Genomic DNA, 14650 nt, shown 5'->3' on the forward strand with positions numbered 1-14650 from the left:
GATCCACCTGGCACCCCTGATTACATTGATGTGACTAGGGAGACTATTACTCTGAAGTGGACAGCACCTCTGCGTGATGGAGGCAGCAAGATTGTGGGCTACAGTATTGAGAAACGTCAAGGAAGTGGTGATCGCTGGGTCAGATGCAATTTTATTGATGTCAGTGAATGCCAGTATACAGCTACAGGACTTAGCCCCGGCGATCGGTATGAATTCAGAATACTTGCAAGAAACGCTGTTGGAACGATCAGCCCTCCTTCTCAGTCTTCGGGCTATATCATGACCAGAGATGAAGCCGGTAAGCCTTATTTATAAGCATGTTACGTGTAAGCTCTCCTAAAGTTTATGGGCCACAGCACTTTATTTACAGCCAATGGCTGTATTACTGAATGACTTTGAATTCTGGTGACTATCTCACTATCTGCTAAGCAACTGATTAACACTGTCCATTGCTACTAACACTGTAAATCAGGAGTAGGCAACCTTTTCCATCCAAAGCACACAGTCCCTCATGGATAATCTTCATGGGGACACATGCTTGGTGTGGACAGCAGAGGCAAAAATGGACAGAGCAGTGGATGTGGCTCTTACTTTTTTTCAGTAGGCTACATTCCAGACATGCAAAAATAAGAGGCTTCTACTTTTCTCTCTCTCCCTCTCTTATGTCTCTCAGTAGGAAAATGACTGTGTGTGTGTTTGTGTGTGTGTGTATCTTTGTATTAATGTAACATTTTCATATACAGCTGTGTATTTTTGTAATATTTTGTTTAAGTTGTCTGTTTTTGCTTCAGTTTTCTGTACAGCATTTTGTGTTATTTTTAATATAGTAAGTGATGTACAAATTAGTTAATCAATCAGTCCTCGACGTAGCCAAGCAAGGGGTATCATCACTCTTCAGAGACACATTCCAGTCATGCAAAAGCACTTGAGCAGACTTCCTCATCCTCAGCCCTCCAGATGTTTTGAGACTACAATTCCCATCATCCCTGATCACTGATCCTGCTAACTAGGGATCATGGGAGTTGTAGGCCAAAAATATCTGGAGGGCTGAGGTTGAGGAAGCCTGCACTTGAGGAATGTGTGAAGCTGCCTCAGAGAGGGTTATGACTTGAGGAGAGTGGGGATGACTGACTAGGGAAAATCCTGAGGGCTAACTGGAAAGCTTGGGCTTCCTCATCCCTGCTGCAAAAGATCATAAACATGAACTGAGTGACTCAATTTAAAAAAACACACACAAACTGATATTATGTGGAAGACTGGCATATACATACTGATAGTTTTGTATTTAATATTAAGTGACACTCTGACATAAAATAACTAGTATAGCTCTTTATATTGTTCTGTAAGAAAATACATTGCTGACCATTAAGTGAACATTATTTTACTTCTTTTTATTCTTTAGTTGCGCCAAATATTGAGTTCGGTGCCGAACATTTCGAAGGTCTTACAGTGAAAGCTGGGGAAACCATAAGGTTTAAAGTTTTCATCACAGGCCGGCCAGTTCCTCAGGTGATGTGGTATAAAGATGGGCAAGAGATTGACAAGAGGCTGAATATGGAAATAAACAATGCCATTGGCTATAGCACCTTGTTTGTTAGAGATGCTTCCCGGGAACATCGTGGAGTATACAGGATAGAAGCCAAGAATGCATCGGGCACCAGACAGGCAGACATAACCATAAGAGTACACGGTAACTTTCCTTATATGAAATTGAGCAACTTTTATTTAGCGTTCTGTTCATTCTATATTAAAATAAGAACAGATAAGAATAACTGATAATTGACTGTTACAGATACCCCAGGAAAAGTCGGTGGGCCAATACGATTCACCAATGTTACTGAAGAGAAGGCGTCGTTATGGTGGGAGGCGCCTGCTAACGATGGCTGTGCAGCCATTACTCATTACGTGATTGAAAAGCGTGAGACCAGCCGAGTATCCTGGGCATTGATTGAAGACCACTGTGAAACATGCAGCTACACAGCGCACAAATTAATAAAGGGCAATGAATACCAGTTCCGTATCTCAGCAGCTAACAAGTTTGGTGTCGGCAGGCCACTGGAATCTGATCCAATCGTAGCACAGGCACATTATAGTAAGTTTTACATTAAATTGAGAAATCTTAAATTACAGTGTTGGCAACCTTGTTGAGGATGTTATCTGATTGGCTTCTTTTATTTTGCAGCTGTCCCCGAGGCTCCTGGCACGCCAGAACCAAGCAACGTAACAGGAAACAGCATTACGCTTACATGGATGAGGCCAGCATCAGATGGTGGAAGTGACATCAACCAATATATCTTGGAGAGGAGAGAAAAGAAAAGTATTCTCTGGGTTAAAGTGTCCAGCAAGAGGCCCATTTCTGAGACACGGTTCAGAGTCACAGGCCTAACCGAAGGCAATGAATATGAGTTCCATGTCATGGCGGAAAATAACGCTGGAGTTGGGCCGCCGAGTGGTGTCTCAAGGCTGATTAAATGCAGGGAGGCGGTTCATCCACCAAGTGCTCCTACTGTTGTCAAAGTGACCGACACATCAAAGACCAGTGTCAGCTTGGAATGGACCAGGCCTGTTTTCGATGGAGGCCTGGAAATAATTGGCTACATCATCGAAATGTGCAAAGCAGATTTAGGAGAATGGCATAAAGTCAATGCTGAGACTTGCATTGCTACCAAGTACACTGTGGTTGATCTAGAACCAAACGAAAACTACAAATTCCGAGTCAGTGCTGTAAATGGTGCAGGCAAAGGAGAAAGCTGTGAAGTTTCTGCTTCGGTGCAAACAATAGATAGACTCTCTTCACCAGAACTTGATATTGATGCTAGCTTCAAGCAGACACATATTGTCAGAGCAGGTGCAACTATCCGTCTGTTTATTGCCTTCAAGGGCAGACCTGTTCCTACTGCTGTATGGTCCAAAGCAGATTCATCTCTTAGCCTGCGTGCTGACATACATACAACAGACTCATTCAGTACATTAACTGTGGAGAACTGTAACAGAACAGATGCTGGCAAATACATATTGACTGTAGAAAACAACAGTGGTAAGAAATCTGTTGCCTTCACTGTTAAAGTACTAGACACTCCAGGGCCACCAGGGCCCATTACATTTAAGGATGTGACCAGAGGCTCTATCACTTTAATGTGGGATGCTCCTATTTTGGATGGAGGTGCTCGCATCCATCATTATGTCGTGGAGAAGCGAGAAGCAAGCCGTCGCAGCTGGCAGGTTGTCAATGAAAAATGTACTCGTCAAATTGCTAAGGTCACAGATCTTGCAGAAGGTGTGCCCTATTTTTACCGTGTTTCAGCAGAAAATGAATATGGAATAGGTGAACCTTGTGAATTAACAGAGCCAGTTGTAGCCACAGAAGAGCCTGCTCCACCTAAGAGATTAGATATTGTTGATACTACCAAGTCATCTGCAATACTAGCCTGGCTGAAACCTGATCATGATGGTGGTAGTCGCATCACTGGATACCTCCTAGAGATGAAACAAAAGGGATCTGACTATTGGCTTGAAGCCGGTCAAACTAAACAGCTGACTTTTACAGTTGAAGGTCTTATAGAGAACAATGAATATGAGTTCCGTGTCAAAGCAAGGAATAATGCTGGCTACAGTCAACCAAGAGAAGCCTTTTCTTCTGTTATTATTAAAGAGCCACAGATTGAGCCAACTGCAGATCTCAGCGGAATAACTAAACAACTTATAACTTGCAAAGCTGGTAGCTCTTTCACTATTGACATACCAATTAGTGGACGTCCTGTTCCAAAGGTAACATGGAAACTTGAAGAAATGAGACTCAAGGAAACAGACAGAGTGACTATAAAGACAACAAAGGAAAGAACCACACTGACTGTTAAGGAGAGCATGAGAGGTGACTCTGGTAAATATTATTTGACACTTGAGAACACAGCTGGCGTGAAAACTTTCACTGTCACAGTCGTTGTTATTGGAAGACCTGGTCCAGTTACACGCCCCATAGAAGTATCATCTGTGACAGCCGAATCCTGTGTGTTGTCATGGAAGGAGCCTGAAGATGATGGTGGCACTGGTATTACAAACTATATTGTTGAAAAACGTGAATCTGGTACAACAGCATGGCAACTGGTAAACTCCAGCGTCAAACGTACACAGATCAAAGTAACTCACCTCACTAAATATATGGAATACACTTTCCGTGTAAGCTCAGAAAACAGATTTGGTGTCAGCAAGCCAGTAGAATCAGTACCGATAGTGGCTGAGCATCCATTTGGTAAGTAATAATTGTTTTAACAGATGTGCATAAATTAATTCCTTTTTTAAAAAAAACCAAAACCAAACAAACACAGCAGTATTTAACAGTATTTCCCTTTATTTTCTTTCGTTAGTCCCACCAAGCCCACCCACTAGACCCGAAGTCTATTTTGTTTCTGCCAATGCCATGTCCATTCGGTGGGAAGAACCGTATCATGATGGCGGCAGCAAAGTTGTTGGATACTGGATTGAAAAGAAAGAACGCAACACAATCCTTTGGGTGAAGGAAAACAAATCTCCATGTATTGAATGTAACTACAAAGCTACAGGGCTCGTGGAAGGTCTGGAGTATCAATTCAGAATATATGCATTAAACGCTGCTGGGCTGAGCAAAGCCAGTGAAGCTTCAAGATCTGTCTTGGCCCAAAATCCTGTTGGTAAGTATAACTGGTAGAGAGAAAGTGTGTGTCCTATGACTATTTAAAGGAACAATGGAGTGATATTTTTGCATTATGTTCTCTTACAGATCCACCGGGCAGGCCAGAGGTCACAGATGTAACAAGGTCTTCAGTGTCATTAACCTGGTCTCCCCCACTTTATGATGGTGGAAGCAAAATTGTTGGCTATATTGTAGAACGCAAACCATACAATGAAGCTGGAGATGGACGCTGGCTGAAATGCAACTATACCATTGTCTCTGAAAACTCCTTTACCGTGACAGCTCTTAGTGAAGGAGAGGAATATGAATTCCGTGTTTTGGCAAAGAATGCTGCTGGTGTAATTAGCAAGGGTTCTGAATCTACTGGCCCTGTTGCCTGTAAAGATGAATACTGTAAGAGAAGTTCATGTGGGTTTTAAAATTAGGTCATGAATTGTCCATATTTTAAGCGATCAAAATACACATTTATTTCTTTTGCTTTTTTTTCATAGCACCGCCTAAAGCTGAACTGGATGCCAAATTGCAAGGAGACGTTGTAACAGTTAGGGCTGGATCTGACCTGGTTCTTGAGGCATCAATTGGAGGAAAACCAGAACCCAAAGTATTTTGGTCTAAAGGTGACAAAGAACTGGACCCAAGCGAAAAGGTCGCTTTGCAATACACAAGCAAGCATGCTGTTGCAATCATCAAGTTCTGTGACCGAAGTGATACTGGAAAATACACATTAACTGTTAAAAATGCCAGTGGGACAAAGCAAGTTGCTGTCCTTGTCAAAGTGCTTGGTGAGTATTTCATATCTGCTAGTTTTCTGTGGCTATTTAACTTCTTTCCTTTAAAGTTTCATTTTGAGATTAAAGAATTTCTTTCACTGCAGTAATTATCCTTTTACTCTTTGTCAATAGATTCGCCTGGTCCATGCGCTGGCAAAATCACCATAAGCAGAGTTACAGAAGAGAAGTGTACCTTGGCTTGGCGGATGCCTCAAGAAGATGGAGGGGCAGAAATTACTCATTACATTGTAGAGAGACGCGAGACAAGCAGACTGAACTGGGTTATTGTTGAACCCGAATGCCCAACACTGTCATGTGTAGTAACCAGACTTATAAAGAATAATGAATATATATTCCGTGTAAGAGCTGTCAACAAATATGGACCAGGTGTTCCACTTGAAACAGAACCCATTATTGCTAGAAATTCATTCAGTAAGTACTTCTCTAGCCTTGTGAAGTCTTTCCCCTTTGGGGGGAGGCACAAAGTAAGTTGTGTTACACACAATAAATGTGAAATACCTAATTATTTTCCTGCCTTTAATAAATATTTACAGCTATCCCATCACCACCTGGTGTTCCTGAATCAGTGGGTGCTGGCAAAGAGCACGTCATTATTCAGTGGCTGAAGCCAGAGTCGGATGGGGGTAACGAGATCAGGACCTATCTTGTAGACAAACGAGAAAAGAAAAGCCTACGCTGGACCCGCGTTAACAAAGACTACATCATTTATGACACAAGGCTGAAAATTACTGGTCTAATGGAAGGCAGCGAATATCAGTTCCGTGTCACTGCAGTAAATGCTGCTGGCAACAGCGAGCCCAGCGATGCTTCGCAGTACGTTTTGTGCAAAGACCCATCATGTAAGTTCATTCATTTATATTCATTAATATTGTAGATTAAACAATATGAAGACCGCATAGGCCTTGAATCAGGAAGGTCCAGTGGTGCTGTTTGGACCATTCACCACAGCACCAAAGAGAATATATTTATTTATTTTTAAGCCATTTTTATGCCACCAGGATGGATGGCCTTAGAATGATAGAATCATAGAACTGTATAGTTGGAAGTGACCCCAAGGGTCATCTAGTCCATCAGCCTGCAATGCAGGAATCTCAACTAAAGCATACATGAACGTTGGCCATCCAACCTCTGCCTAGAAACCTCCAGTGAAAGAGAGTCCACCACCTCCCAAGGGAGTCTGTTCCACTACTGAACAGCTCTTACCATCAGAAAGTTATTGCTGATGTTTAGTCAGGACAAATTATTCCAATTGGTTTGGTTCCTAGCCTCCAGAGTAGGAGAAAATGAGCTTGCTCCATCTTCCCAGTGACAGTCCTTTAGATATTTGAAAATGGCTATCATATCTCCTGTCAACCTGCCCTTGAACAGCCTAAACATATGCAACTTTGTCTGCAGCAAGGAAGGTAAGGGCTGAATTTTAAGGGACAAGCTACAAGAGGGAGAAAAAGGAGATAACATGTGAAAGTTCCTTCAAATAATAATAATAATAATAATTTTTTATTTCTAACCCACCCGTCTGGCTGGGTTTCCCCAGGCACTCTGGGCGGCTTCCAACAGAAGGTTAAAAATACATTAAAACATCAGTCATTAAAAATTTCCCTATACAGGACTGCCTTCAGATGTCTTATAGTTGTTTATCTCTTTGACATCTGATGGGAGGGCATTCCACTCCAAAGTGTTTCGTGTACTCCTGAACCTTCTAAGCCCTATTATTCTATTGTATCACTTTCTTGCATACCACAAGCTAAAGAAACAGCAGCACCTTAAACACATCTGTTCCTTGGGAGCAGGCTGTACTGAAACAGATAGCCAGTGTTAAAATTATATCCCGTTCCAAGTACAGGAGCAGTTCAAAATATATAATCATAGCTACTACAGAAGTGTTTAAATGATTATTCATTCAGGTTTTAAGGATCCACTGTAGTAACATGAAGTGTGTATTTTTTTTCCTTTCCAAAGATACTCCTGCTCCACCTTCACCGCCAAGAGTTGTGGACACTACTAGAACTAGCATAAGCTTGGCTTGGACAAAGCCCATGTATGACGGTGGCGTTGATTTATTAGGCTATGTCCTTGAAATGAAAGAAGAAGGAACTGAACAATGGTATCGGGCCCATAGCACTGCCACCATAAGAAACACCGAATTCACTGTGACTGGTCTGAAAATAAGCCAGAAGTACCGCTTTAGAGTGGCTGCCACAAATGTAAATGGTATGAGTGAATACAGTGAGACCCCTGCTGAAATAGAACCTGTGGAAAGGCTAGGTAATGTCAAGATCGAGTCTTTGTAAAATATTTGCAAACTTACAAATTGAAAATTTGTTCAGAAATATTCAAATGCAACCTAATCTTTTATTTCTATCCCCACCTATAGAAATACCAGAACTTGAGCTTGCTGAAGACCTCAAGAAGACTATTACGGTCAGAGCAGGTGGTTCTTTACGTCTAATGGTGTCAGTATCTGGCAGACCAACACCAATGGTTACATGGAGCAAGAAGGGTGTTGACCTAGCAAGTCGAGGTATCATTGACACCACAGACAGCTACACACTGTTGGTTGTGGATAAAGTGAACCGGTACGATGCTGGAAAATACGTCCTTGAGGCTGAAAATCAATCAGGAAAGAAATCTGCCACAATTATGGTTAAAGTCTATGGTAAGTGCAAATACCGTTGTTTATTGTTACAGCAATACCTTTGCCCATTCCATCACAAATTTAAAGAAATTTGCTAAAAAAAAGAAAAGAAAGAGGGATTTAGTTTGCAGAGTCTCCAACTTTAATTTGCTTATGCAGAAAAAATACTATGCAGAGTGTAATGCACATAAAATATGACGAAGGTCTATTTTGCCGTTTGTTCCACAGATACCCCTGGACCACCAGGAGCAGTGAAAGTTAAAGAGGTTACAAAAGAGTCTGTGACAATTACTTGGGATATTCCAACTATTGATGGAGGAGCTCCAGTCAACAACTATATAATAGAGAAACGTGAGGCTGCCATGCGAGCATTCAAGACAGTAACTACTAAATGCAACAAAACCTTTTACAGAATTTCCGGGCTCATTGAAGGAGCGCTATACTACTTCCGAGTACTGCCAGAAAATATCTATGGCATTGGTGAACCCTGTGAGACAGCAGATGCAGTGCTGGTGTCAGAAGTTCCAAGTGCGCCACAGAAACTGGAGGTGGTTGATATAACTAAATCTACTGTATCGCTTGCATGGGAAAAACCACAGCATGATGGTGGCAGCAGATTAACTGGCTATGTAATTGAGGCCAGTAAAGCTGGAACAGAAAGGTGGATGAAAGTTGTAACACTGAAACCTACGGTCCTTGAGCACACAATAATTTCATTAAATGAAGGTGAACAGTACCTGTTTAGAGTAAGAGCACAAAATCAAAAGGGTGTGTCTGAACCAAGAGAGATAGTCACAGCAGTGACAGTACAAGAACAAAAAGGTAAGAGTCATAATTACAATGGGGGGGGGGAATGGAATATTATTCAAAGTGCTGAGACATGGTTTAACAAATATTAATAATGTTGGGTTTACTATTATTATTATTTTAGTTCTACCTGCAATTGACCTTGCTGGAATACCTCAAAAGACCATTCATGTACCAGCTGGCAGACCTATAGAGCTAGCTATCCCAATTTCTGGACGACCACCTCCAGCTGTTTCTTGGTTCTTTGCTGGCTCTAAACTACGAGAATCAGACCGGGTCAAAGTTGAAACAGTTGCTAAGGTAGCTAAATTAACCATACGTGAAACCACAATACATGACACTGGAGAGTACACACTGGAACTGAAGAACACAACTGGAACAGCTACTGAAAGAATAAAAGTTATTATTCTGGGTAAGAATTTGCTTTGAAAATATAATTGTCCATATTTTTTCTTGCATAATTTCCCCAAATTTAGGTATTTCCTTGTTTAACTATTTCTTTGTTTATATCTCATTTATTTCATTTTCACAGACAAACCTGGACCACCTACTGGACCTATTAAAATTGTTGATATTGATTCAACTTTTGTAACCATTTCATGGGAACCACCTGAGATGGATGGGGGCGCAGCACTAAGTGGATATGTGGTGGAGCAACGAGATGCACATCGTCCAGGATGGTTACCAGTGTCTGAATCTGTAACCCGGACAACATATAAGTTTTCTAAACTTACTGAGGGTGCTGAATATGTGTTCCGCGTGGCTGCCACAAACCGCTTTGGAATTGGATCATACTTGCAGTCTGAAATTGTAGAATGCAAGAGCAGAATTAGTAAGTAAATATTCTTTTTTCTAGTCCTCTGCATTTAAAAAATCCAGATCAGTTTACATGGACACATATAGAAGAAACAAGTCTTGATACTATGTACCTTCTATTTTCATTTTCCTGAAATAAGAATGAAAGGACTAGTCTACAATACCCTGCTTATTCAGACCAAAATATGATTATAAATGGAATTTTCATCTCATTTTAAAAATCTATTTATTGTAGGTGTTCCTGGTCTTCCTGGTACCCCAGAAGTGTTTGATATCTCCCGTGATGGAATGACACTTACTTGGTATCCACCAGAAGAAGATGGTGGTTCACAGATCACTGGTTATATTGTGGAACGCAAAGAAGTTAAATCAGAGAGATGGGTCCGTGTAAACAAAGTTGCAGTCACTATGACACGCTATCGTTCCACTGGGTTGATTGAAGGACTGGAGTATGAACATCGTGTCACAGCTATCAATGCTAGGGGTACTGGCAAACCAAGCCGAATTTCCAAGCCTGCAGTTGCTAGAGATCCAATTGGTAAATAATTTGCAAAATTCATAACATATACTAGTGACTTCTGTTCAGTCATTTTATTTGTAAAATAGTTGATGCTAATATTTTGGACTGCCTTTTAAACATGAAAACTATGCCTTTAATATATCTAACACGCTCTAATAATATATTTCAGCTCCTCCGGGTAAACCTCAGAATCCAAGGGTAACAGATACTACAAGAACATCTATTTCTTTGGCTTGGAGTCCGCCAGAAGATGAAGGCGGGTCTAAAGTCACTGGCTACTTGATTGAAATGCAAAAGGTTGATCAGTTTGAATGGACCAAATGCAATACCACCCCCACCAAGATCCGTGAATACACTCTAACACATCTTCCACAAGGTGCAGAGTATAGATTCCGTGTTATAGCATGCAATCTCGGTGGCCCTGGCGAACCTGCTGATGTTCCTGGAACAGCCAAAGTGACTGAAATGCTTGGTAAGATGCTTTAATGAAATACAAATTTTAAAGAACATAGCGCTATTTAGCTTTCTGCATCCATAACATGATCTCTTTTTCCTCCTCCCAGAATTCCCCGATTATGAACTTGATGAAAAATACCTGGAAGGTGTATTTGTAAGGCAAGGTGGAGTAGTTAAGCTTACAGTGCCAATTAAAGGTAAACCCATTCCAATATGCAAATGGACTAAAGAGGGACATGATGTCACCAAGAGAGCCATGATTGCGACTTCTGAATCAGATACTGAACTTGTGATAAAAGATGCAGAACGAGAAGATTCTGGTACCTATGATTTGACGCTTGAAAACAAATGTGGCAAAAAGGTTGTCTACATCAAGGTCAGAGTGATTGGTATTCCAAATCCACCAGAAGGGCCACTTGAATATGATGACATACAAGCACGCTCTGTTAGAGTCAGCTGGAAGCCTCCAAGTGACGATGGTGGCGCAGATATAATAGGATACAATATTGAGAGGCGTGAAGTACCAAAGACTGCCTGGTACACCGTGGGCTCCAGAGTAAGGGGTACATCACTGGTAGTGAAAGGACTCAAAGAAAATGTGGAATACCACTTCCGTGTTTATGCTGAAAACCAGTTTGGTGTAAGCAAGTCCCTGAAATCTGAAGAGCCAGTTGTGCCAAAGACACCTTTGAGTAAGTATACGGGTTCAGAAAATGCATGTATGTGTGTGCATCTCTCACATACTTTATTTTATTTTCCAAGGTGCTCGGGGGAGTGTACATTGTCTGCCCCCTTTTTATCCTGATAATAAGCCTGTGAGGAAGGTTAGGTTGAGAGAGAATGACTGCCCAAAAGTAACTGAGGTTGCAGTCCTATACAGGCTTATCTGGGAGTAAGTCCTATTAAAGTTAGGGTCACTTAGTTCTGAGTTGACATGTACAGCACTGTTTAGTGAGTTCATGACTGAACGGACTTGGGACCCCAGCTTTCCATGGTTGTGGTCCAATACTCTTAACTGCTATGCCAGAATGACAAATGGTTATTGTTACATTCTTTTCAACAGATCCTCCGGAGCCTCCAAGTTATCCCCCAGAAATCCTTGATGTCACAAAGAGTTCCATTAGCTTATCTTGGTCCAGACCTAGAGATGACGGTGGCTCTCGCGTCACTGGCTACTATATTGAACGTAAAGAAACAACTACTGAGAAATGGGTCAGGCACAACAAGACTCACATCACAACTACAATGTATACAGTCACAGGGCTGGTTCCAGATGCTGAATATCAGTTCCGTATTGTAGCCCAAAATGACATTGGTGAGGGTGAACCCAGCCCTGCTTCTGAACCAGTTGTGTGCAAGGATCCATTTGGTATGTAAATGTAACTTCTGTGTTAGAGGGTATCAGTATGGCGGGTGGTTTTTTTTTGAAAATACACTTTTTTAAATGAAAATACTTTGAAATTTTGCAGACAAACCAAGCCAGCCTGGAGAAATTGAGATCACGTCCATATCTAAGGATAGCATTACTTTAGAATGGGAGCGCCCTGAATGCGATGGTGGTAAAGAAATCATCGGATACTGGATTGAATATCGCCAGTCTGGAGAGTCTACCTGGAAAAAGTGCAATAAAGAACGTAACAAAGACAGGCAGTTTATAATGGGAGGCTTACTGGAAGCTACAGAATATGAATTCAGAGTTTTTGCAGAAAATGAGACTGGACTCAGCAGACCTCGTAGAACAGCTATGGCAGTAAAGACAAAACTGACATGTACGTTTAACTATTCCATTATATTCCATTAAATATATACATATATTTATGTAGCTGTTGAAAAGATATGACATGTCACAGTAAACTGTGCTATGGTATAAAGTGGTTTTGAAGTAATTTGGCAATTCCATTATGTAACTAGGACACTCTGCTTTCATATATTTACTTTTCTGAATGGACCTCGAGGAAGGAAATAAGCTTTTTCCTACTCCAGGGCTAATAAAATTAATGATTCATTAAATAGGCAGCATAAAAATTATGCTTGGTACCATAGCATTATGGTTTGGGAGGAAATGTGGAATAAAAGACAATGGGAAAAGCTTTCAATACATTTTTTCTCCCTTTATAAATATAGCTGGAGAGGCACCAGGAGTAAGACAAGAAATGAAGGATGTTACTACTAATCTGGGTGAATCAGCTCAGTTATCATGCCAGATCCTTGGGAGACCTCTCCCTGATATTAAATGGTATCGTTTCGGCAAAGAATTGGTACAGAGCAGAAAATACAAGATGTCATCAGATGGGCGCACTCACACACTGACAGTGCTCACAGAAGAGCAGGAAGACGAAGGAGTTTATACTTGCAAGGCTATCAATGAAGTTGGAGAGGTTGAAAGTAGTGGCAAGCTACTCTTACAAGCTCCTCCACAATTCCACCCAGGCTTTCCATTGAAAGAGAAATATTGTGCAGGTGTAGGATCCACACTTCGCCTCCATATTGTATACATTGGTCGTCCAGTGCCTGCTATCACTTGGTTCCATGGCAAGAAACTATTGAAGAGCTCAGAAAACATTACTATTGAGAACACAGAGCATTATACTCACCTTTCCATTAAAAACGTACAGCATAAAGCCCACGCAGGACACTACAAAGTACAACTCAGTAACACGTTTGGAACTGTTGATACTGTACTAAACGTGGAAATACAAGGTATGTCTTGGCATTATATTTTCTTGAAATCATGGGAAATACTTCTTCTACTTAACTTTAAACACTGCCTTTTCTTTTTGTAGATAAACCCGATATACCAGCAGGGCCAATTGTTATAGAAGCTTTGCTGAAGAACTCTGTGGTCATCAGCTGGAAGCCACCTGAAGATGATGGAGGTGCTCTAGTAACAAATTATGTTGTAGAGAAAAGAGAAGCAAAAGAAGGCACAGAGTGGCAGCTGGTTTCTTCAAGCATTTCTGGCACAACCTGCAGAATTGTTAACCTAACTGAGAACGCAGGCTATTATTTCCGTGTCTTTGCTCAGAATGCATTCGGCATGAGCGAAGCATTAGAAGTTTCATCTGTTGTTATTATCAAGACTCCATTTGGTAAGTGTGTTCCGTAAGCCACCTTTCTGTTTACCTGCAGTTCAACGAAGCAAACTGACTTCATGTCCTGAAAATTATTATTTCTTCTTTACAGAAAAGCCAGGCCAACCAAGTCAGCCAGTTGCATCTGCTGTGACAAGTGAATCCTGTGTTGTTTCTTGGAGGCCACCTGCTAGCGATGGAGGCTCAAAGATCAGAAATTACTTCCTGGAGAAACGTGAAAAGAAACAAAACAAATGGATTTCTGTAACCACAGAAGAAATACGCGAAACCGTCTATTCTGTCACAGGTCTTATTGAAGGCCTGGAGTATGAATTCCGTGTAAAATGTGAAAATCTTGGCGGTGAAAGCGAATGGAGCGAAATTTCACAACCAATCACTCCCAAATCTGATGTAGCAATTCAGGCACCGCATTTCAAGGAAGAAATCAGAAACCTAAATGTGAAATTCAGAGGTCATGCCACATTTGTTTGCAAAGTCACTGGTCATCCGAAGCCTGTTGTGAAATGGTTCAGGCAGGGCAAAGAGATTTTGGCAGATGGTGAAAAGGTGAAGATACAAGAATTTAAGGGTGGCTATTACCAACTGGTAATTACAAATGTAACAGATGATGATGCCACTGTATATCAAGTGAGGGCAACCAACCAGGGAGGATCTGTTTCTGGAACTGCTTCCTTGGATGTTGAAGGTAAGAAATGTGCTTTGATCTTAAATTTAGTTTTTATTTAATTTTTCATTCAGAGTAAGCTTATGGGCTACAGGGAGTGGGTGGAAACTCTGAGTCTGGAATAGTATTTTCTTAATAGCCTTAAAGTAATTCAGATTGTGGCATGGTCATCTAAATATTTATGGTGTAGTCCTAGGTGA

General features: G+C 41.1%; 1 protein-coding gene across 47 annotated transcripts in view; it reads left to right on the forward strand.

The window, feature by feature from the left end:
* The window catches only part of TTN (titin), a 290940-nt gene that overhangs the window by 266940 nt on the left and 9350 nt on the right, over nt 1-14650 (forward strand). For all 47 annotated transcript variants that reach the window (XM_082200344.1, XM_082200352.1, XM_082200383.1 and 44 more), the window contains 22 exons: nt 2-298; nt 1403-1690; nt 1793-2092; nt 2183-4249; nt 4365-4667; nt 4757-5062; nt 5161-5451; nt 5572-5871; nt 5994-6299; nt 7420-7725; nt 7835-8116; nt 8324-8917; nt 9027-9314; nt 9435-9734; nt 9954-10256; nt 10408-10710; nt 10802-11386; nt 11758-12063; nt 12164-12463; nt 12819-13394; nt 13478-13783; nt 13878-14471. In XM_082200344.1, the coding sequence (XP_082056470.1) occupies nt 2-298; nt 1403-1690; nt 1793-2092; nt 2183-4249; nt 4365-4667; nt 4757-5062; nt 5161-5451; nt 5572-5871; nt 5994-6299; nt 7420-7725; nt 7835-8116; nt 8324-8917; nt 9027-9314; nt 9435-9734; nt 9954-10256; nt 10408-10710; nt 10802-11386; nt 11758-12063; nt 12164-12463; nt 12819-13394; nt 13478-13783; nt 13878-14471 (9501 nt within the window). The remainder of the gene's footprint in view (nt 1; nt 299-1402; nt 1691-1792; nt 2093-2182; nt 4250-4364; nt 4668-4756; nt 5063-5160; nt 5452-5571; nt 5872-5993; nt 6300-7419; nt 7726-7834; nt 8117-8323; nt 8918-9026; nt 9315-9434; nt 9735-9953; nt 10257-10407; nt 10711-10801; nt 11387-11757; nt 12064-12163; nt 12464-12818; nt 13395-13477; nt 13784-13877; nt 14472-14650) is intronic.

The sequence above is a fragment of the Podarcis vaucheri genome, assembly GCF_965113315.1.
Source record: "Podarcis vaucheri genome assembly, chromosome: 1".
In the NCBI taxonomy this organism is placed as follows: Eukaryota; Metazoa; Chordata; class Lepidosauria; order Squamata; family Lacertidae; genus Podarcis; species Podarcis vaucheri.